This window comes from Phodopus roborovskii, unplaced genomic scaffold (genome assembly GCF_943737965.1).
Source record: "Phodopus roborovskii unplaced genomic scaffold, PHOROB, whole genome shotgun sequence".
Lineage (NCBI taxonomy): Eukaryota > Metazoa > Chordata > Mammalia > Rodentia > Cricetidae > Phodopus > Phodopus roborovskii.
The window spans coordinates 28071834-28096915 of NW_026126433.1; the positions used below are offsets into that span (position 1 = coordinate 28071834).

At 41.2% G+C, this 25082-nt stretch overlaps 1 protein-coding gene and 1 pseudogene across 1 annotated transcript in view; one reads left to right on the forward strand and one right to left on the reverse strand.

Moving 5' to 3' along the window:
- The first annotated feature begins 1256 nt into the window (after positions 1–1256).
- LOC127223447 (60S ribosomal protein L23a-like) lies at positions 1257–1675 on the forward strand (annotated as a pseudogene).
- A 1451-nt stretch (positions 1676–3126) lies between these two features.
- Positions 3127–25082, reverse strand: part of Axdnd1 (axonemal dynein light chain domain containing 1) — a 67767-nt gene continuing 45811 nt past the window's right edge. The window contains exons 18-25 of the mRNA XM_051185743.1: positions 19820–20028; positions 17902–17998; positions 14460–14570; positions 11081–11194; positions 8922–9026; positions 5800–5882; positions 4439–4704; positions 3127–3191 (exon numbers count right to left, since the gene is read on the reverse strand). Of these exons, the coding sequence (XP_051041700.1) occupies positions 3127–3191; positions 4439–4704; positions 5800–5882; positions 8922–9026; positions 11081–11194; positions 14460–14570; positions 17902–17998; positions 19820–20028 (1050 nt within the window). The remainder of the gene's footprint in view (positions 3192–4438; positions 4705–5799; positions 5883–8921; positions 9027–11080; positions 11195–14459; positions 14571–17901; positions 17999–19819; positions 20029–25082) is intronic.

Below are 25082 nucleotides of genomic sequence, written 5' to 3' on the forward strand. Positions count from 1 at the left end.
AGTTTCTACTGTATGCTCCCACTGCCAGGATACTCTGCCTCACCAAAACCCCAGCCCTGGCCTGAAACCATGAGCCAAAAAAAACTTTCTTCCTGGTAAGTAATTTTTCTCAATTATTTGTCACAGCCACAAGACAGCCAATCTGTTTCTTCTTTTAGAGACGAGGTCAGTCTGGCTGTGTCTGCCCATCTCACTGTCAGCCTTTACACAAGTGACTTCAACAGCCTGGTGCCACAGATGGCCAACAAAGAGTTCCTTCCTCTGCATTGACTGAGAGACCCAAAAAAGTACAGCAAGATCTGAAAGGCTGTAAAACTTGCCACAAAACAGCTGTCCTGTTAACTTTAGCTGTCAACTTTACACATCTTGGAGTTACCCAAGAAGGAAGTCTGAACTAAGAGATTACCCAGGGCAAACTGGCCTATGCATATGTCTGTGAGGGACTGACTTCACTGCCCAGTCTACTGTGGGTGGCACTATTCCCTGGCCAGGTGGCCTTTGACTATATAAGAAAGTCAGCTAACATAAGCCAGCGAATGAGCTAGCAAGCAGCATTCCTCCATGGTTTCTGTTTCAAGTTCTGCTTGGCTTCTTGCCCTAAGTTCCCTCAATGATAAACTCTGGAATGGGAGTAAAAGATGAAATTATCCCTACTCCATCCCACCCACCCTTTTGGTCAGGGTTTTATCACAACAGAAAGGAAACCGGAACAGCATCCTTGGTATATCAATGGTGTGGTCTTTGACCATAAGATAGACTTTCTCTCTCTTGGGAACCTGAGACTTTGGCAGAATAAGATAAAGATGAAAAAAGATTGGAATTTGTTTTATAGAAATCTGGGGTGAGATGGTAAAGCAATTATTATACCAGATATCTTTCAAAGATGCTTGTGGTTGCTAGTATCATTCTAGTTTTTAAAGATTTCAATTACCTGAGCTCCCCCAAATCCTTCCAATAAATTATACTGTAAAATTAGGTTTCTGTGTCAGGTGTTGGTGACACACGCCTTTAATCCCAGCACTTGGGAGGCAGAGGCAAGCAGATCTCTGTGAGTTTGAGGCCAGTCTGGTCTACAGAGCTAGTTCCAAGACAGCCTCCAAAGCAATACAGATAAACCCTGTCTTGGTGGGGGGGAAGGTTTCTGTGGCTTTGTAGCTTGCAACCAACTAATAAAATTCTGGATATGAAGCATTCCATTGTAATCAGGGCAGCAGTAGACATAGCACTTAGAAACAGTGCCTTTGCTTTTTGCTAAGATGGCACTGAAAGTGAAGAAGGAAGCTCCTGCCCCTCCCAAAGCCGAAGCCAAAGTGAAGGCCTTGAAAGCCAAGAAGGCAGTGCTGAAAGGCATCCACAGCCACAACAGGAAGATCCGTACATCACCCACCTTCCAGCCCTCAGAAGAGCGCACCCTGGAGAAACAAGCTTAACCACTATGCCATCATCAAATTCCCCCTGACCACTGAGTCAGCCATGAAGAAGATAGAAGACAACAACGCACTTGTGTTGGACATCAAGGCCAACAGGCACTAGATCAAACAGGCTGTGAAGAAACTATGACATTGATGTTGCCAAAGTCAACACCCTCATAAGGCCTGACGGAGAGAAGGCGTATGTTCGGCTGGCTCCCAATTATGATGCTCTGGATGTTGCCAACAAAATTGAGATTATCTAAACTGAGTTCAGCTGGCTAATTCCAAATATACACTTTTTCACCATAAAATAAAAGAAAGAAAAGAAATAGTGTCTTTTACCTGATGGAGTTGATATGATTTGACACAATCTAAGGTTCACAGGCAGGATCTACTAATTTGTGTGGGAATGCCCTCTCATTCCTATGAAGTAGAAAATTCATAAAAATTATTCTGTAACCATGCAAAATTAAAAATCCCCCATATTTGCCAGTGTCATCAGGGGATGTCTTTTGGAAGAGGAAAAGCAGGGGTATGGCCTAGAAATTGGAAGCTGTAAGTAAGAACTTTGGCTTTGGCCATCAGTTAGACTATGAGCATACCCAACAGTCTGATTAATTTCATGTTTTCTTTTCTATAAGAGCAAAGTGTAATTGAACCTGTCCGATAGGCACAGGTAAATTCTAAGCAATGTTGAGCCCATCTCTCATACTCTGCTGATGGCCAGGGGCAGGCCTGTCTAAGGCTAGGGACTCTGGAGTCAGTGGGTTTCTGAGGATGCATAATCAGACAAAGGTCTAAAAATCTAGGAAAGAAAGCCAAAGGAACAGCAGTCTTATGGAATAAAGCAAATGCAGTGATTTCTCCCAACAATGACCAAGCCATAAAGATATGCAAACCCGAGTGAGACAGAAGTAGTGTAGCAGGACACCCTGCAGAGTGACAGCCACAACATCCAGTTGTCATTCAACTTACTTTTATAGGACAGACCATTTCTGTGCTTGTACAGACTCGGGGACATGAAAAGTGCAGATGAATGAGGTTGCCAAAGAAAGAAGAAAACAGAGATTCTGGTGAGTCTCCAGCAACACAGAGCTGTGCTAAGGAAGCCACGGAAGCTATGGCTGGGCAGATAGTCTATAATTCAGCCAGGTGTGACTCTGACACAAATTGGATCTGTGGAAACAGGAAGGTTGATAACCAACCACTCTGGGGCTTAGTCCCATTTTCTGAAAGATGGGATAAACAGCATCTCCTTTACCTAGCTAAAGAATTATTAAGATCAGAGAGCTCACAAGGGTGCCTCAAATCAGGAAAGTCAAATCTGTGGCTGAAATCTAAGCAAACGAGCAGGATCCTCTCTGCTGAATCAAAACACGAACCTTTCTATTTCCTTCCCACCTGATCTGAGTCTATAGCAGTTTTTTCTTCATGGAAATGAACACTTTTGACAGAACTCTCAGGAAATCAACTGAAGAGGCCAGCATACCTTTGCACAAACTGTTTTTAATGTGGCAGGCAAATTCATATATTGACTCCCTGTGGCCTCTGCCATGCTGCTAAAGAAAAACGTTCTTGGCTTGGATAGTGTGGCTTTTCTAACAGCTGTTGCTAAGGGAGTTCATCCATGAGAGCTGTGTTGCCAACTCCACAACTCAGCAATAACTGCATGTTCAGGGGGCATGGCCACTGTGAACCCCAGTCTCAAAGGAAGCTATTTGGGTTTGGACTTAGATTTAGCCCGGGATCCAGACTTAGAGTCATCCTTGGACTGTAATTCTAAAAAAGACAAAAACAATTAGAATATGGTTAGTGTTTGGTGTCTTATGTGTACTAAAGGCTTTTAACTTAAAAAAAAAAAAAAGAAACTGTTTTTAAATTCCATTTGGCCTGAGTAAGTCCAGTCCAACTAATGACCCTAAATTGGTTACTGAGATTCAGAATGTTTCCCAACATTTACGTGTGGCCAGTTAATTACTTGATTCTAGGTCCTGAGATAAAGAATTATGCAGGCAAGTAACAAAAAAGAGAACATTCAAATAGAGTGAGTCTTCAGCATCCTCGTTTGTTCATTCCTACACCCCTCTTCTGACTGTGTCCTGCCCTTTCTCTCTGCCTCCTGAACACATGCACTGTATGAAGTGTACATCAAGCCTGCTCTCCCTAGCATGGGCATTAAAAGTTGACTAAATGTGAAGGGAAGGTGAGGAGGAGGCTGGGTGTTATCTCTACCTTACATTTAGTCACCTTTGTCTGCACACTGTATTGCGTGTTTGCATGTGCTCACGTGGACATATGCATACCATGGGGAGGTTGTATTGCTATGGTGTACATGTGGAAGTGAGCAGACAGCGTTGGAGAGTCTATTCTCTCTTTCTACCTTAACATGGGTCCTAGGGACTGAAACTGGGTCATCAGTCTTGTGCCTAAGTGTTTTTAGATGCTGAGCCCTCCTGCCAGCCATACTTATTTGTTTTTAAGATGATGTTTTGCTTTTGCCCAGACTGGTGTCAAATTTATGAGATCAAAGCAATGTTTTAGCCTCAGCCCCATGAGTATCTGGGACACAGCTACACACCACAATGTCCAAATCAGAATGAAATGATAAGATAGAAATAAATGAAAGCTTTAAATGAATGGCTATGTGTACTATCAAATTTTACTTGTTTCCCCCATATATTTATAATACTCTATTGCTATTTCTTTGTGTGTGTGTGTGTGTGTGTGTGTGTGTGTGTGTGTGTGTGTGTGTGTGTGTGTGTGTATGAGTGGTGTATGCATGTTTGTGTAGTGCATGCATGGGGGAGCACCTGTGCATGTGTGGAGGCCAGAAGCAGATATCAGGTGTTACCCTCTGTCACTCTCCATTTATTTTTTAAACTTTATTATTTTGTGTATATGTTGTATGTACACATGGTGGGATGTAATTACATGTATTGTATTGTGTGGAGCTTCCCCACAATGAAGGAATATAAAATACTCATACCCTTTAAGTTTTCTTCATAAAAATGCAGAAGCAATCTCACCTTTCTTTGCACGCTTTGAGGATTTCTTCCCATGTTTTTGTTCCTCCCCTTCTGGGCTCCCCTCTTTTTGTTCAGATTCTTCCTCGTCTTCCTCCTCATCTTCCTCCTTGGGCTTTTCTATTCTTACACGGGAATCCTTTCTGACTTTCTTGGCCATTTCTTCTAATTCCTTCTCCAGATCTCTGTTTCTTATGAGGGTGTGATGAAGCGTCTCATTTGCCTTGTCATACTTCTCCTCTGCCTGTCTGGCCCTGGTGTCAATATCTCTGAAGTGGACCAAGTCCAGGGAAACACGACAGAACAGAGAGAGGTGAAAATGTACTCTTCCTTCATACAGAAACTCATGTGAAAACTGCCATGGGAGAAGATGGGTCTGGCTGACAGGTGCAAACATGGGGAGCAGGGGGCATCAGGGATGAATGGAGAATCGAGGGGCTAGGGCTACTGCAGATGGCAGCTAGAGTCCCCCTATCACTTAAGAATACAACGCAGTCCTCATTTCTTAATGAGAGCTGACTTCGGTATATTTGAATTCCTCACCAACAGCCAGAGAGCCCTCATCAGCAGTTCATTTCAGCTTCACATAATTGATAGAACTCAACAAAACCCAGTAACGTCCCTTCTTTTCTAACACCTCTAAAACTAGAATTTACAATCAAGAAAACCAGTTTGAGATACACTTTTGTATTTATGAGAGTATGTGTTAGGATAGGCAAGAGGGCTCAGTGAGTACTGCTGCCAAGTTCAATCCCCTGAACCCATATGACAAAAGGAAAGAATGGACTTCTGGAAGCTGTCCTTTGACCTCCACATGCAACACAGACAATACACACACACACAAACACACACATACATACACAAACGCATTTACACATAGAAACACAGATACATATGCACACACATATACATGCACACAAAGTAAATAAATGTAATAAAACATGAAATGTAAGGTATATGTTATGTATGTATGACAAAGTCTTCTCAAACTCATCTGGCATCTTACTGTGTTATCCTTCCAACTCTGGGTTGTGTAACATTTTTTTCTCAAGCACAATATTTTCTCCTGATTCCATTCTTCTCCTTAAATCATCTCCCAAAATTCCACTGGCTTGGACTGCTCCTTATCCCTTTACTGACATAGTACACTTGCAAATACCCATACCAGCTCCCACCTCCACTGTGGGTTAAGGAGGGACTTTCTCATCACAGCCGTGTAGCTCTGGCCAAAGATTTTCAGTTGTTCATCCCACTAGTGAGACCAAAACCCACAAGACAAAGGTAAGCAAAGAAGTGTGCATTGCTAAGCCAAGCTTCTGGCCCATAGTCTTTATCTTCTTACCATCATGGTACCTCATACTCACATAAGCTTGTCCTGCATATATTCAATTACAGTCATTATTTCAACGTACTTGGGCTCCAATACACCTTTTCTAGCTGGTTCTCTCTGACAAAGAAAATATGTGAGGTAATTAAACTGAGAGTCCCAACAGTTAATAGTCCATTTTCAGGAATAGACTTTCCTATTGCTTGTATTTATCTGGTAAGTGATTACTCACAAGCCTAACATCAAAAAAACAAAAAACAAAAAAAAAACAAACAAACAAAAAAACATAGACATTGCCTGTGGCCAAATAGCACAGTAGATTCCAAATTATTCATATTACATATAGATGTGAAAGACATTAGTGTAGAAAAAGGGGGTAAGAGAAACTGTAACAAAAGGAAATGTGGAAATGCTTTAAAAGAAGGGTAAACATGTCTCTCTAATGAATCAAAGAAAGAAAATAATTCACAGTTACTAATAATTCACTGCTGGTAATTTTACTTTATACATAACATTGCAAAATCCTGTTAAGATTCCTTAGGGAATGGCATACTTGCTTAGAGGTGTAAATCTTGCCAGGCAGAGAAAATGTCAGGGGTAGGATCCGAACACTGATTTAGATGGCAGCAAAGCAGACCACTGCCCGGTGCACCTTGTTTGTCTGCATGGCTTCCTTCTGGCATTGACATTCTTCCACCCAAGTGATAAACTTGGAGGCATGGCTCCTAAAGGTGCATTTGGACTCTCCTCGCCGGTGTCAGTCCACTGTGGCTTTAAGCCTGTCTCTGTCTGAGACCTACCTTTGGCATTTGGGCTCACTCTTCTCAGCTTTCTTTCCTAAGGGGCCTTGGACTGGACTAACCATTCTGGCCTGGAAGTACCTCTGAAAAGGTGTGTGTCCAGGTGGGCCTTCTATGGATATGGCTTTCAGCACCAAACTCCCTGCCAGATTTTGAGCCCTGTCTGCTTAGGACATAGTTTTCTGGAGCCATGTACTTTAAGGGTCCTTCCCTATCATTGTTATAAAATCAACAAATTAGTCACTGTGTTTTGGTTTGGGTTTTTTTTTTTGTTTTGTTTTGTTTGTTTTTTGTTTTTTGTTTTTTGTTTTTTGAGATAGGGTTTTTCTGTATTATAGTCCTGGCTGTCCTGGAACTCACTCTGTAGACCAGGCTGGCCTTGAACTCACAGAGATGGGCTACCTCTGCCTCTATCACCCTGCAAATTAATATCTATTCCTGGGGTATATAGTATTATGGCATGAAATTTCATACAAGTCCTTCAGCCCAAATGTCAGGAGATGGGAGAATGCCTAATCTTGGGTTGAAAACACTGCTGAACCCAAATCTGTCTCCTGTTTGCCTTTCGAAGGGTATTCACATATGATCCAGCAAAACCTGTGATGTGCTTATGACCCTATGGACAGTCAGGACCCAAGAATTTAAGATGACCATCATGTAGCCTGTTTCTAGTGTGTTCCTTGCTGGCTAGAACGGCTGGGCTACAGGCAACCTTATTCATACAGCTGACACAGTGTGGAGCTGTAAGGTAGCGCCTGCTGGATGTAAACACTGTGTATCTCCACCAATTGGTTTGAAGTCTCAGAATTTGAACTGTTTGCTCAGTGGTGATATGTTGAAACGATTATGGCACAGTGAGGATCCCCAAACGCTGCTATGCTAAAAGCTCTCAGAATTAATGAAATTGAGCCATCCCTGGAGGCAAGAGTAACCTTTCCCAGGGAGAAGAGGCAAGACAGTGCAGCTTAATGGGTCTGAAATGTCCCCCTCAAAGGCCACATGCTAAAGGCCTGGCTCTGAGGTGATGGCAGTATAGTTCGTGATGGAGATTTTCGGGGCTAGGGCCACTGGTGGCATGCCTTGAAGGGCATATTTTAGCACCATTTTTTTTCTCTCTTCTCTCTCCCATCCTCCTTTACTTTTCTTTCCTCTCTCTCTCTCTCCCACCTTTTCTCTCTCCCTTCTCTCCCTCTTCCTATACCCTCCCTATCCTTCTCTCTCCCTCTTCCATCTCTTGCCCCACTGCATGCTCCCACAAAACAAAACTGTTTCTCTCCCTGCAGCCTGGGCACACTGGAGTCAAGTGACAAGGGCTGAAAGTAGGAGCAAAGCAAATCTTCCTTTCCACTGGCCTTCTCTGGCACTGTGTCACAGGGACAGAAAGCTTACTAACACAGGCAGTGTCCCAGAGCAGTGAGTACCACACCTCAGTGGTTCTCAGTTTTGCCTCTGAGCTACAGACTTCTAGCTCCCCTCTGCTTCCTGCCTGTCTCCAAAGGTGGATCCCAACCCCTCCTCTGGAAGGACCAGCAGGGTTTCATTCGAGGGAAACATCTAAAGAACAGCTTTGCCTGGGACCAGCAGTCCCGTGTGTACTGTTACTTCTTGAATCTGCCTCACAATGGTGATGACAGATGCAGAGCATTATTTTAAAGACTTCTTACAGGACTCCACTTTGGGAAAATGTGCTTATAATCCCCGTGTACTCCCCTCGCCCCAAATGTGCCCTAAATCTCTGAGTTCTTTCCACCATTGCTGGGATTTATTACTTACAATATCCTTAGATAAAACTCACTACAAATCCTCCCTACTCTAGGCCTGACCTCCACCTACGTGCTCTGGTCGCCATGCTCCACTATGCTGACGCAGCTGATGAAACTCCTTGAACCCACGAGCAACCACCTAGGTTAATGACTCACACATCCTAACAACTGGAAGTCTCCTGATTTGGGAGTTCAGCAATTTGGTAACGTATGTTGATCCTCTCCCCCAACCCAGAAAAATACACATATGAGCATACACATAAAGTATGTAGTAAATTTTGGGAGACTGATGGAATAGAGCCCAACACAGACTCCTAAAGTAATGGTGTTCTGCAGAGAGACAGAAGCCCAGGAGAGCTGAGTTACATCTACCACAGCCCCAGAATGAGCTTTCTATGGAGACACAGAGGAAAAATAAGTCTAGAAAGCTAGTGCTATATGAAAATAATCTGCAAAATACATTAACCAGGAGTCACCTGAGAAGAACTAAAAGCTACTAAAAAGCACTAAAAGGAACTAAAAGTTAGACCCATATTGTTTTCAAAGAACCTTAAGGAGTAGTTTTTAGATTTTCTAGTTGGATTTTAGTTACATACCCAGGATGAAAATATATCTTCTTCAAACAGAGGTCTACAATGGATATTTTCATCTTTTCCGATGTATCGTAGGGTTTGTTCACTGCCTATAGATGTTGAAGGTTCCTAGAGCACAGAAAAACAGAGACATAGAAAAGAGAATGAGAAGGCTTTTTTATAAAGTCAAGATGGAAAAAGAAGAGTCATATATATAGATGTAGGTATAGGTATAGATATGTGTGTGCATACATACATACATATACATATACATGCATACATACATACATACATACATACATATATATATCCCTGATCCTAATCCCTAACCATATATAGAAAGAATGAATTTTTTTTCATTTTATAAGTTCTGTTCCTCTAGAAACTCCGTACTAATATAGAAACTCAACACAGCAGGAAAGGCAGATGAACAGTCATGGCATACAATGGCTGTTAGCATAAAGATGTATTCTAAGGGCTGTGTGCACACACAAGGGGGAACTGCTCACAGGAAAAAAAAAACTACATTTGAAGATTGAACAGGTACTTGTGAAATAGAGAGAAAAGGACCTGAAGTAAGTTCACAGATGGTGATAGCTTTAATGCTCTCTGTAAATAAATGGAAAAGCATTTGGTTCTCCATACACCAAGCACTTTACCAAAAACAAAACAGAAAATGCTTGAAAACAGAGGGCTGGCTGTTAATTAATTTTGTTCTGTAGTTCTGCTTTATTTTTGACTAAGGCCTAGTATTGCGGAAATTAGATGATGGGAGATGTCATTCTGTACATATGTTTCTCATACTGGTTAATGAATAACGCACTGTTGGCCAATAGGAAAGCAAGAGAGGAGGGACTAGGAGACAAGGAGGAAAGAGGAAGTAGGAAGGAAGAGTCAGGATGGAGAGAAGGGAGAGAACAGAACCGCCGGCCTCCGCTCTCCGGTAAGACCACGTGGAGATACATAGAAATGGGTTAATAATTAAGACAGAGCTAGCCAATAAGAAACTAGTACCTGGCCAACAGCATTATATCAAATACAGAGTCTCGGTGTGTTATTTGGGGCTGGTGCGGTGGTGGGACAAGACCAGCAATGTGAGGAAAAACCTTACTACTTACAATAGAGTTCAGGGTCAAAGCAACTTTTCTTAAACTTTGCTTATTATTATTAGTGTGTGGGGGCATGCATACATGAAGGAAGGACAACTTCTTCACAGAGTTCGTTCTTCCCTTCCATTTTTATGTGGATTCTGGGGATCAAACTCAGGTTGACAGCCATCTTGCTGCAAGCCCCTATAGCAACACTTAATGGATGTGCAGAGACATCTATCAAGATGTGTGGAGACCATCAGGCTCTAAACCAGAGGCAGTAACAATCAGTCGAGGAATCGGTAAGGGCTCTTCTACCACAATTGTCTGGGTTTGAGTGCTGGTTCTGTCATTTGAAACTATATGGTTTTAGGCAAAATGTCAACCTTTCAGAGCATCAGTTTCCTGTCTATAAAATAAAGCAATGTATATCCTGTTATCCTGGGCAACATGCACAGCATAGATATAATCTACACTCATCACCAGTAGCTGTCATTGTATTATCACTACTATAGATGTCCATGTGGGTTTTGACTGCTACAGATTTTTCAGCAGGAGTAGAGGAGTCAGAATAATGAGACAGCTAGAGACAAGGAGGGCAGCAGGGAAGCTGAAGCACAGGGACAGGGAAGGTTAACCTTGTTTTGGGAAATCTCATGATGAGGGGAAAGCGAAGCAGCAGCAGATGGGGTGGATGCTGGAGAGAGGCAAATGAATGAAGCTAATGGGAATATGTGGATTTAGGAAAAAAGAAAGTGGAAAGAATCAATATTCCTGCAGGTGTGGCTATACCTGGACGGGGAAAAAGGGAGGCGGAAGCAGTCGCCCCAGGAAAGCCACCTCCACCTTCTATATCTCTTATCACCCTGGTCTTTGAAAAGACAATGGGAAAGGAGAAACTCATGCTAATCACACATCACTTTTGCTTGTCTTCTCGGGTTCGGTTCACTTTACTTTGTTTTGAGACAGAGTCTTGCTGTATTGCCAGGTCTTGAACTCCTAGCCTCAAGTGATCTTGTGTGTCAGCCTCCCAGGTAGCTGAGAGTATAGGCAACCATCACTCTGTCCAGCAAATAAGCTTACCTGTTTTGTTACTTCTACTGCTACTTCTTTCTTTTCTTGAGCTTCAGTCGCCTTACTCTCAATTTCGTCATCGTTATCATCACCAATAAATGGTTTTTCTGGGTCAAGATAAATTTTTGAAGCTTCCTGTGTAATGTAACAGTATTGTAACTGTAATTTGTGTGTATAGATATTAGCAATTTCATAATAAATGAGAACTAATCCCACAACTGAGTATTCTGCTATTGATAAGAACACAAAGGGGTAGAGGGCTCAGTGGTTAGCAACACATACTGCTCCCAGCACCATATCAGGCAGCTTCAGGGAGATCTGATGGCCTCTTCAGGCACCTGCACTCATGAGCACAAACCTATACATAATTAAAATAAAAATAAAATCTTTTAAAATAAAAACCACAAATGGTGGTAGGAGTGGTTCCTGTCCTCACAAGGCTTACCATTTTGCAGACAGTACAATCTTGTAGATGGAGCATGAAGCAGGAACACCCAATCTATAGCATGTAAAGTACAGCAAAGGCTGGTCAAAAAGGAGGCAATAATGGTAGAGTAGTTTTCTTGTTGTATGAAGGGGGAAGAAGGTACAGAGGGGCTCTGGCAGAACCAGTTATATGTGTACAATTAGCTCCAAGAAGAAAAATGGTTCCATAAGACATAACATTTGAGGCAATGGACCAACAAGGTGCAACCATAACCCAGGACTTAACTTTCATGTCAGGGTACTGGATTGTATCAGAAAGGTAACAAAACATCCAAAAAGCAGCAAAACATTTTTTTGATTAATATGATTTTCATTTTAAATCATTCTCACAATAGGAAGCTAGATCAGAAAAAAGAGAAGAAAGAAAAACCCAAGGAGAGAGTGATTATAGTGTTTGTAGCAATAAAGAGAAGGGTGATCCAGGAGATAATGAAGAATCATTCTTTCTGACCAATAGATGGAAACAGAATGGTCAGGGAAAACATACATCTTAAGTGACACAGGCCACTAATGGATGGTGATGCCATTCATGGAAATAATGGATGGGGCTGGGAGAGCAGGTTTGGGGAGTGAAATGGGTTGTGGTTAGGTTGTGTGCCTTCAAGGTACTACTGAGATTGCTAAGTGAGAATATATGGATCTGGAGTCCAAAGAGTCCAATTTGAGCTAAATATTTAATAGTTATATGCATCTAGTTAAAGCTAATAAAATAAATCACATTTCCACATAAACTTGTGGGGTGCTGCAAGGACTTAAGACAGAAAGTAGTTACATAAAAACTGTAGAGAAGAAAAAGGATCCCAAAAGTATCCTGAGAAATCTAAGAGGGTCACTAGAAAGGCCCAAGAGAAAAATGGTTAACAGTGTCCAATGCCTTAAAGGGGCCTGTTCAAATAATGACAGAAACATATGTATGTGAACTACACATCAGAGTGTGGGTGCAGAAGTGAGTGTCAAAGACAGAAGGAGATCTTAAAAGTAGCCAGAGTAAAAAGAGGGGCTATCTTCAAAGGAACTGACAGATGAATTCTCCATCACTGGCTTTGTAACAATCACACAGAGGGAAAAGAGTACCAGTATAGAGTTAACTGCAGGCACAGCAAAAATTTTGAAGAATGAAGTTGAAACAAAGATATTTCAGACAAACAAAAACTTGGTTTGCCACCAGTAGATAGATCCTCAGTTTAAAAAGAAGAAGAAGAAGAATTCTAAAGGGTAAAGCAGAAGAAAAATTGTCTCCAAGATCTGGGAAACACAGAAAAGGTTTTGTTGGAGATGCATATTTTTTAAAGGTGATGCTTAAAGTCCTACAGATGTTTATGTAGAAATGTCTCCTTCCTTCTCAGACCCAGGGACATTAATATGCATGCTATCAGATCATACTTGTGGGGTATGGCTGTCACAGCAACAGAAGCTTCTTCAGAATTTACTGGAAGTAAATAACCTTCAGAGACCAAAGGACTATGTTACTGCCATTAAACACTATGCACTGATCTGGGATCACTGGTAAGCAGATGGTAGTTAAAAACCACAGGATTAGCCAGGTATGATGGCTTATACCTATAAGCTCAGCACTTAAGAAGCAAATGAAGGAAGTCTATCACAAGTTCAAGGCCAAGGCCAGCCTATCTCAAACAGTTCAAGCCAATCTGTGTTGCATGAGAACCCATCTCAAACACACACAAGAAACTGGATGAGTATAATACTATATAGGTATGTCGAAAGGGTAGAGAGACCATCCTAATGACAGAGACTAGGTGTCACACACAGGCAGAAGCAGACAACTATAACAAGGATAAAATCCAGGAACGTTTGTCTTGTAAGGAAAATTTACCGAAGGAATGAACAGTTAAGAGCCAAATGCTAAGGGAAGCTTGGTTAAATGGAGGACTGAAGATTCTAGAGCAGGCAATAAAGCCACCAGTGACTCAATAGATTTAGAATTTTGACAGAACCCACTGTGGGCCAAGTTGTGCCTCATAGGATGCTCAGCATTCATTAGGCCCTCAGTGAGATCAGCACCGGTGATTTTTTTTGTTTTGTTTTGTTTTTGTTGTTGTTGTTTTTTAAAGTGATTATGCAGGAAGGAGAGGGAGAAATGAGGCAAAAAAAAAAATCAAAGGACAAAGAACATGTTTTTAAATGGAAGAAATTGCCACATTTATAAATTATTTTCAGATTGGTTAGATGGATATACTAGGAAGATGTTAAACATATGAAAGAGAGAGGATATTCCACAGATCAAATACTAAAAAGAAGACATAACCCTGGTGACTGCAAAGAGGGTATACACAGAAGCAGATGGCCTGAAGAAGACTTAGAATTCCCATCTGAAAACCTTAAGACATAGATTCAAGCCTGGGGTGGTGGTGTATGAGGCAGGCAGATCTCTATGAATTCCAAGTCAGTCTACTTTATATAGTGAGTTCTAGGACAGCCAGAACTATATAGTGAGACCCTGTCCTGCAAAGACAAAAACAAAACAAAAAAAAAAAAAATGGCTCAACACTAAGAGGGCTTGCTGCTCATGCAGAGAACCCAGGGTTAGTTCCTAGCATCCACACCAGGCAGTGCACATAACTCCAGCACCAGTGGATTCAAAACCCTCTTCCAGCCTCCACAGGTGTACGTGCCCACGCACACACAAATGCACACACACACACGGAGGGGCATAAAAACAAATCTTAAATTTGTTTTTAAGATTTAAGAAGTCTCTTAAAGAAGAGCTGCCGACACTCCAGATCAGAAGCAAATCCCCTTCTGGTGGAGCCTTCTGAGAGGATGCAGAACATCAATTGTGGAAAGATGCTGCAACTTACTCCCTGAAATGCAGGAAGAACCTGAATATGATCTTACTAATGACTGCTCCACGCATTTCCATATCAACCAAATAATATGAGCATGTGGTAAATACCTCTTCCCCAAGCAGCTGCTCTGCGTCCTCATATGTTAGCAATTGTATTTTCCTGCCTTTGATATCAGAAAGGAGGTACGAACATGTGCTGATCCAATCATAACATTCTCTCTGGGAAAGAGACACAGCATAATTACTATACAGGGAAAACAAACAAACAAAAAAACTACAGCAACTCACTCATTGACTCCCACTGACCTGCTAAGCACAATCCCTCTAACTATAGCACCTTTCTGTTCAGTTAATTCAAAGGCTTGCACAGAAGTGTCTTCCTACAATGCAGACCCAAATCATATTGTCTCTCACTGACAGGGTTTGTGGTTTGGTTTGTAATGAAATAAAGTTTGGTGAAGTATCATAAAACCAGGTGCAGAGTCACAGGTTTACTAATGCTCAAATGACCTATCCTAATAAATTTTATACAACTGATTATGTCAACATGATTGCTTACTAATAACAATACTGTTGGGTAAGAGTTACTTCTGAGACTGAAACAATCCATCTTGCAGGGAAGCCCCTTAACACAGGTAATAAACAACTCAAACTAGCTTCAGGAAGTCCCTGAAACTGACCAGATTCACTAGACCTCTCCCTCCCCAAGAGTGTTTAAGTAGTGTTACCAGCAGACAAGCCCAGCATTAGAGACCAAATGAGATGCCTTAAAAAGGCTCAGACCAACTGACCCATTTGGAAAGAACACTCTCTAACCTGCTGACCTGTCTGCAAGCTGTGCAGTATGTGCTCAGTTTCCAGCTTTTGTGAGCTGTCACCCATGCTGGAATGGGCTTTGGTGATGCAGCTGTCTTTGAGTGAATTTCGTTCCTGTAAGTAACCTCTCACTTGTATTCCTATAAATAATTCCAATAGAACTCATTGATTGGACACTGGTACAGTCATTACTTTGGTCTGCTGTGGATCCCCCATCTGCATTTAGTAGACATGTTTGTGTTGTGTCTCCTCAGAAAAAGTCTGTCACACAACAAGTATAAATAGCAAATACATTTATAGTTTTTAGGCCCACACCAAACTTTTCTAAGTATTGTGTATATATCAATCAAATATTCTTTGAATCAGTGAAGACTGAGTTCAACCAGAGAATCTGCCTTAATATATAAGTGAAAGAGTGATCATGAAAGACACCAGATGTCCTCCTCTGGCCTACACACACACACACACACACACACACACACACACACACACACACACACAAACATGTGTCCACACATATGAGAACACATATATAGACATGTAGACATGCATATCACACACTATAATTGTAGTCCCATGGGATCCAATGCTTTCTTCTTGTGTGCTGATATACATGCAGACAAAACACCCATATACATAAAATATGTAAATAAGATGTGGGCTATATCAACTGACAGTGAGAATGTGAAACAAATGGCAGGAGTGCATAAATGATGGTCACCTTAGAAACATACATATCCTATTCCAAGAGAAGAAAGTAAATGTCTGTTCAAAGATTAGTACATTAAAACACATTGAAGCTTTGCCTATAATAATCAAAAGATGTAAACAATTCAGGTGTCCATCAAGAGATAATGGATGCACTTTATATAATATAAAAATGTATACATATATTATATCTCTCAGTAAAATACTTACATTGCTCTTTGGGTAGGACATGTCCTTAAATGGCTCCTTAGTTGACTGTTTGGCCCACACCTGGTGGTATCATGAGGCACCACCTTCATGGATGGCTTAGTCCACTGAGAACTTTGTGAAGAATGGGCCAGCAGAAGGTGGGACCTGGTTGGAGAAGTGGAGCTTCTGCCTTTGAAGGTCACAGTCTTTCCCTAGCCCCTCTGTCTGTCTCTTTCTGCTTCCCAGTTACCATGAGGTGAGCATTGTTATAGAATATTATTTTATGATGTGTTACATTTCTTTATGCTGTGGAACATTTGTTTAATGATGTGTTGCATCCTCTTTCTTTCTTTTCTTTTTTTTTTTTTTTTTTTCCTATTTTTTGAGACAGGGTTTCTCTGTGGCTTTGGATGCTGTCCTGGAACTAGCTCTTGTAGACTAGGCTGGCCTCAAACTCACATAGATCTGCCTGCCTCTGCCTCTGCCTCTGCCTCTGCCTCTGCCTCTGCCTCTGCCTCTGCCTCTGCCTCTGCCTCTGCCTCTGCCTCTGCCTCTGCCTCTGCCTCTGCCTCTGCCTCTGCCTCTGCCTCTGCCTCTGCCTCTGCCTCTGCCTCTGCCTCTGCCTCCAGAGTGCTAGAATTAAACACGCCACCAATGCCTGGCATGTTGCGTTCTTTTACATTACATTTGTTTAATTCTGTGAAGCTATGATACTTTGCCTGCCTAAAATACCTGACTGGTCTAATAAAGAGATGAATGGCCAATAGCAAGGCAGGAGAAAGGACAGGCAGGGCTGGCAGGCAGAGAGAATAAATAGGAGAAAAAAATAGAGAAAATAGATTGAGGAATGAGAAAAGAAGGGGCCAGCCACCCAGCTACACAGCTGGCCACCAAGTAAGAAGTAAATAAAGGTATATAGGATAAAGGTAAAAACCCAGAGACAAAAGGTAGAAAAGATAATTTACATTAAGAAAAGCTAGCAAGAAACAAGCCAAACTTAGGCTGGGTATTTATAATAAAAGAATTTTTTATGATTTATTTGGGAGCTTGGTGGTCCCCTCCTACCAAAAGAGTAAAGAAAAGAAAGGGAAGGAAGGGAGGGAGGAAGGGAGGAAGGAAGGAAGAAACCAACAACAGAGCATCTCTATCCATCACATCTCCTCTGCCATGTTTTGGGCCTTGGTACAGGCCCAAAACAATGGAGTCAGCTAAACAATGAAACTGTGAGCCAAAGTATTTCCTTCTTTCACATCACACTGACAATAATATATTTCACTAGAGAGCATTCTTCACTAGAGAGCATGAACTTTCGTCTCAGAATAACTAGGCTTGGTCAAGACAGGCAGGCCAGGGGCCAGAGCTCCTGGGCTCTTGCAGTGGATCTGTGCTCAGCTCCCTGTATCCATGTTACACAGCTCACAGCTATCTAACTGTAGATCCAGGGGATCTGACACCCACATGTATGTGCAATTACACAGATAGTTATATAAATACTAAAAATATTTTTAAAGTCAGGCCCAAAATACCCCTATAGTCTATAAAACTCCATTTATATAATTTCAAGAAAATTAAAAAATTATTTTTTGATATCAGAAAATAAATCAAATATTTCCTGGGGATAAGACAAGGCTGAGAGGAGAAATTATCAAGGAAGTGTAAACTTTGAAAGAGTTGGCTATATTCACCACTTCTATTATGATTGTTTTAATGGCTACATAAATATTTTAGAATTATGAAATTATTTAACTCAAATATGTACAGTGTGTTTTGAATTAATTAGACCTGGAAGATCTGCTAAAAGCAAAACAAAGCAAAGCTAAGAGAAAAAAGTTCTTACCCTCATCTTTTCCAGCTCCTGAAGGTCCTTAGCAGGATTCTTCTGAAGGTGAGCAGCTCTAGTCAGAGTCATTGCTCTTACCATGCCTATGCAGCAACTGGAAAGAGACAGATGGAGACAGAGATGAGCAGAGACAGTGAGCTCACATAAGCTCAGGACTGTGATTTGGACTTGGTCCCCTCCTCCCAAATGGCACTATTGGGAGGTGAAAGCAGCAGGAGGTGTGTCCCCAGAGTGAAGTGTGTTATCCCTTTCTCTTCCCCTTTTGCTTCCTTACTATGAACGAGGAAGCTGTTTTCTCACAGACTCCTGGGTGACAATGATGTTCCCTGGCCTCAGGCCCAAAGCACTGGAACCAAGAGGTCATGGACTGGGGGTTTTCAAACTGTAAGCCAAGACAAAACTTTCTCTTTATAAATTAATATCTCAGGTATTTCATTATAGTAATGAGATGCTGACTGACATTCCTAACATAATCAACTCATTACTGATCATTACTGTAAGTGCTTAGAGAGTGCTTACAACCCAGACACTACTATCAGGATCATGTACTATATAATTACAGCACTGCTTCACCAGGACAGTAATTTGTCCTTACTAAATTTCTCACCCTTATTGCCTTCCTGCCCTCCATTCTTCTCAGCCCCTAAACATCTGTAAACTTGCACTGAAATAAGGGACAGATACAATTTGTCAATGTTCCAACTGTATGAGCTACTTCCAAAACTAAAAGCAAGTATGAGTGGCTCTCCATGTAACACAGGTTATGATTTTCCTGTCTCATCTTTACTTGATTTGAACCTTCTAACTTTGTGAGATTAAAGGCATGTGCCATCAAATCCACATTTTTTTGTTGTTGTCTTTGGTTTGTTTGTTGTTGTTTGGTTGGTTTGGTTTTTAATGTTTTGAGACCAAAATCTCTCCATGTAGCTCTAGCTGTTCTAGAACTCACCATTAATCCAGAGATCTGCCTGATTCTGCCTCCTGAGTACTGGGGTTAAAGGTGTAAGCTACCACACACAGCTCAGCTTTTAGCCTTTTTGTTTTTCAGTTTTATAAAAGGCAATTGGTTAGTATTTAGGGAAACACAAAAGTTATATATTCATTTTTTTTCGTGGAATTGAGAGAATTTTGTTTTATTTTGCTTTTTCTTCCTCTCCCCTCTCTTACTTTGTTCCTCAGAGAGAAGGGGGAGTTGCTAAACCTGGAGCTTACTGTTTGGCTAGACTGACTGGATCTGCCTAGCTCTGCCTCTCCCATGCCCAGCATTAGCGACAGACACACTGCTTGTCTTTTATGTGGTGCTGGTGACAGACCAGGTCCTCACACTCATATGGCAAGCACTTTACCCACTGAGCCATCTTCCAAGCCCCAAGACTACAAGCATACAGTACATACACAGGTGAAAGATATCTTATTTCTACAAGTAAGTCAGTCCTTTTTAAAAACCAACACTTGGGTCTCTAAAGCATACTTCCTATCCTCCCTTTGCCAACACTGTTTCCAAAACAATCCTAAACTGCCACTGGGCATAGTGTTGAAACAAACCTGAACTAAGATTTCTTTCTTTTTCTGAGACAGGATTTCGTTACATAGCCAGCCTGGCCTTGAACTTACAACCTTCCTGCCTCAGTCTAATATTTCTTTCAAGGTCTTAAAACAACATCTATTGCCAGGAGTTGATGGTGCACGACTTTAATCCCAGAACTTGGGAGGTAGAGGCGGGCAAGTATCTGTGAGTTTGAGGCCAGCCTGATCTACAGAGCAAGTTCCAGGACTGGTGCTCCAAAGCAATACAGAGAAACCCTGTCTTGAAAAAAACAAACAAATAAATAGCACCTATTGTTCTTTGCTATCTGTTTTACCTTCCCTGCATTCACCTTCAAATGGACAGCAATGCAGGAAACAAAGGTGTCACCTGTACAAGTAGCTGGTGTAGCGTGCCAACCGCTTGGCCAGTGAAATTGCATTTAACTCTAATTCTGCGACTCCTACTTCATGCTCCTCACTGGTCTCTAATTCTTCCTCCTCCAGCCTTGGGAGAGTCTCTTGGTCAGTAAAGTCAGGAAGCATTATGGTCAACAAATTTACCATCCACTGGATCATAGCTATATGCAATTCATCCAGCTGTTAAAACAATTACAATTCAAACAAACATTTTAAGACAATAAAAGCTATATCACACTAAAATAATAGAAATAAGGAAGGGGCTGGGGAAGACGACTCAGCCCTTACAGCACTTGTAGGCAAGAGAATTCAAATAAATTCTGGATGGGCATGCCTGCATGCCTGTAATACCAGACCTGGAAGGCAGACAGGTGATCCCTAGAGCAATCTGGCTAGCAAGACTAGTCATATAGGGCTGCTCTAAATTTGGTTGAAAGACCTTGACTAAGATGAATAAGGTAGAAGAGCCATTGAGGAAGACACTTGGCATCAATATCAGGCATTCACACACATGCTCATATGCACACACATATACATGGAACACACATACACACACACACACACACACACACACACACACACACACACACACACCACTTACATACACATGAAAACCAAAGAAATAGGAATGATCATACCATGTCCAACTTCAGCAACCCAAAATTCTTAAAGAAATCAGATAATTACTTAGCTACTGTAATCTTGTGTTTAACTGGTTTTTGCTTCTTCAGCTTGACCAAGGGTTCTATGTCATTAAAGTTCAAGTTTCCAGATTGTGCCCAAGGCACTCTAGTACTCTACAAATAACTCAAAAGGACCCCCACAGGACCTTTCATTGAAGGTAAGTGATTAGGATGTCCGTTATGCAGCATGAACTTGCTTCCTCATCAGATGCATATATCACTTTCGATGACGCTGTATCTTTTCAAAGTTTATTGTTGATGATTATGTGGAAAGTCAACATGAAATAGGCATGAGAATAGTGATGTGTAGGAGGCACACAGGTCCTTGTACTCACACATAAGCACTAGGAGAACCTAGAATGTTAGCATACAGGGCTGTTCCTTCAAGGGAAGGAATTTAATAGCTGTTATCCACCCGGAAGGCTGGGAGCAGACATGCATTCTAGCCTGATGAACTTTGTGCTATATGTGTGACCAGTGACCACTGGACCATCCCCAGACCTTCATCATAAGCTTGCTTATTTCAGTTCATCCAGAGAACCCATCTTTATGGAAGGTGTCACATGTATTTTACAAAGAGTTTTATATAGTCACATCCAATCTTCATTTAACTTACTTTGTTCCTCAGAGATTTATGTATGCTTTATTGGCACACAGGACTGAGTTAATTATCACCAGAAAAGTTTGTACTGTGCTTAAATATACTCCTGAAGTTTGAACCAACACTAGCTACTTAGTTAGGCTGAACAAAATTGCCTTCTTGCCTCCTGCAGATCACTAATCTGTTGACTGTGGAGATCACAGAGACCCTAGCAGTGATGCCCCGTCTGGGTCAAGCACATGCACCATCTTAACCAAACAAAAGGGGGCAGAGAAGATGGCACAACTGTTAAGGGTATGGTCTCAAACTCATAGAGATCCACCTGCCTCTGCTTCTCAAGTGCTGGGATTAAAGGTGTGCATACTACCACCCAGGTATTTTGTCACAAAATATTTGTACTATTTTTTCTAAAATTTTACTAAATTGTTAGGACAGCAAGCGTTTAATAAAGTGTGTGACTCTCCCTATTCAGTTTTCATAATTGTCAGGTGTTTCTTTGGCTTTCGAATTGGCAATACTGGATCACAAAGAACACTGTGAACAAAGTTTGGGAACCCCTGTATTACATAGTCCTGGAGGAGGCTGAGTCTCAAGAATAAGAAGCAAGGAACTTTCTAAGGTGCACAACCAAGGCAACATACTCAAATACCCACTCCCTTGCTCAGGTTAGCAAGCTTCCAGTTTTCCCTTGGCTTATATATCATCTATCTGGACTCTACTTTTTTTTTTTAAAGATCTATCTTATTTTTATGTGTATGTGTATACATGCATATGCATGGAGGTGAGGTACCCTTGGAGGCCAGAAGCCATCTTTGGACAACCCCCACCCCTAATTTGGAGTTACAGGCCATTGTGAGCTGACCAGTGTGGGTGCTGGAAATCAAATCAAACTCTGGCCCTCTGCAAGCCCAGCAAGCTCTCTCAATCACTGAGCCATCTCCCCAGATCCTAAGATTTTAATTTTCACTGGCTTCAAGTTCTTCCTTTTCCCAAGATGCTACAGGACTTTCTAAATATCTATACTGTGGTTCACTTACACCTCTGTCTACTCATTTGGCCTGGATGTCTCTTTAAGGCATGAGCCACTGTGTTTATCCCTAATGCTTTAGTAGCGAACAGGTACCCCATGTTGTTGAATGGATAAAATGTAAATAAATAAAACATGGTGGTCTATCCAGCTTCCTGACTCTTAATCAGAAGGGAAAAGGCTGTGAATTACCTAAAGCCGTGTTGGCTAATGTGTATTTCACACTTAAATTAATGCATCAGGAGAAAGGGTAGTCTGCCTGAGGAAAAGTTAAAAAGGCTGCCACCTCTCTTACCCCATTCCACCTGCTCCTGTTTCTCAGAGGTAAATGCATTCCTAACAGCTCTGTCACATTCCAATGGCCTGACCTATTCTGCCACTGGAATAGTTCAGTTTTGCTTACCTAAAACATAAATCCATCTTTGAAACTCCCTATGAAATCAACATAAATAGATACTATTCCAAGTTACATGATAGAAATTAAATAGCAGAATCAAGTTCAAGCAATTAATTACAGGTGATTTTAAGAATGAAACAAAAAGTCAAAAAATTATTACTTATTTCCTTGATTTTTAACAAATAGAAAATGAATATTATCATTGTTGTACTGAAACAGATTGGCTAAGATTCTGACTCAGAGTTCTCAACACAGAGGTCACCGAAGAGTGTTTTTCCTTTATGAGCCATGTTGTGGAATGTTAGTTTAAGATGTGTTATTCCTTCATGCTGTGGAACATTTAATAATGCAAAGATGTGTTGCATTCGTTTGTGTCACATTTAATTATTTAAACTGTGTTAATTTGCCTATCTAAATTACCTGATTAGTCTAATAAAGATCAGAATGGCTAGGCAGGAGAAAAGGATAGGCAGGGCTTCCAGGCAGAGAGAATAAATAAGAGGAGAAATCTCAAAAGGAAGAAGAGAAGGGAGGATCAGGAAAAAGAGAAAGAGAAGAGGATGCCAGGGGCCACCCACCCAGCCTCAAAGCTAGCCATGGGGTAAGAAGGAAAGAAAAATATATAAAATAAACAAAGGTAAAAAGTCCAGAGCAAAGTGTGGTTAAAGAGAAACTTTAAGTTAGAAAAGCTGGCTAGAAACAAGCCAAGCTAAGGCCAGGCATTCATAAGTAAGAATAACTCTCTGTGTGTATTTATTTGGGAGCTGGGTAAAGGGCTCCCAAAGAGTAAAAAAAAAAAAATTCAACTACAAGAATTGACTTCCTCCAGTTACATTAGTCTCTTTGAAAACAAGGGGCTATTTGATAATTTCTTAGCTAAATAAATGTAAGTAAATAAATAGAGAAGGATGGGGTGGAACAGGCGTGAAAGGCAACACTCTGAAGACTATAGGAGGAGGATCAGCAGCTAGAGGTCATCCTGGGCTACACACAAACTCAAGGCCTGCCAGAGCTATGTAACAAGCCCCCATCTCAAAATAATAATCATTAATTAACTCATTTTTAAAAGGATACTTAATTTGTCCCTTCAGAAAATAAGGGAGAGTTTGGTGTATAGCTCAGTGGTAGAGACCTGGCACATACAAGGTCCTGTTTTAGTTCTCAGCATGGAAAATAAAATTGTGTGTGTGTGTGTGTGTGTGTGTGTGTGTGTGTGTGTGTGTGTGTGTGTGTGTGTGTAATGTAATAATAAATAATAATAAAAATAAATAAGAGAGGTTATTTTGTTAATCCATAGCTGTTTGCAGCTCCATCTCAATGTGAATTGGTTGCTGAAAATGATCATAGACCAACAGACCAGGCTTACTGGTGTGTGTGTGTGTGTGTGTGTTTAGACTGTGTTTTACTTTGTAAGCTAGCCTTTCCTGGAATCCACTATGTAGCACTGAGTGGCTTCAAACTGATGGTGACAGTCATTTCCTCCCTCAGTTTCTCAAATGCTGGGATTACAGGTGTACCATACCCCTCTGGATTACATCTTTACACAACTCCTGAAAGTAATTTTCTAATCTGTTATAAAACCTTACAAACAAAACATGATTCAATGAACTGAGATGCTATCATCAATTACAGAAATACTACTCTGGCTACTCTTTGCTAACGGACATGGTGGAGGGTGGCAAAGAGCCCACTGCATAATTCACAGAAATGAGCGCCATCGTGAAACAAACACAAATAACAATGAGCTTCACTTCAGATCTGTCTCTGTGAGCTATGGTTTCAGCAAAAAAAAAAAAAAAGTATCAAAGAAAGGTAAGCTCTGGGGCAACCCCTAGAGGCTTTATTGTGAACTGCACCTGCAGCTATAAATTCGTAAGAAGCATAATGATGGACCTGTCAGATCACATCGTGTCTTGAGCCATTTCAAACTTATTTTAAAGTATTGAGTTTTTAAAAACATCTGTTTTGACTTTTGCATATGTTTTATAACAGAAAGCATTTTAGAAATTCTGATGTGCAAATTAGTAATGACGTTAGAAATAACTTTTTCCTCAAATTTTTCTTGCTAAGAGGATTACAGATTAAAGCACTTGCTGCTCAAGACCCGGGTAAAACCTGGGCAGGCAATGGTGGCCTGCCTGTACCCCAATGCTCAGAAGGTAGAAATGGGATCCAGGGCAAGATGGCTAGATAGACTAGCTGAGTTGGTGACTGAATCTTTGAGCTCCCAGTTCTGTGAGAGAATACTCCACAGCAAATAGAGACTAAGGAAGACATCCACCATCAACCTGTGACCTCTACACATATGCTTATACATGTACTTGAAAACATGCATACATACAGATGCACACACAACACATACGGGGAAAAGAAAAAATAATAAAGTTTACAAACCAATGTTGTAGACAGGCAAATAGCACAGACCAAATGCAACAAGGGGGTAAAGGGGAAACAGCAAGAAGTGGTGGTGGGAAATGGATTAGGAAGCAAAATGCATAGCTTATGGACAGAAGGACAAACTCTTCC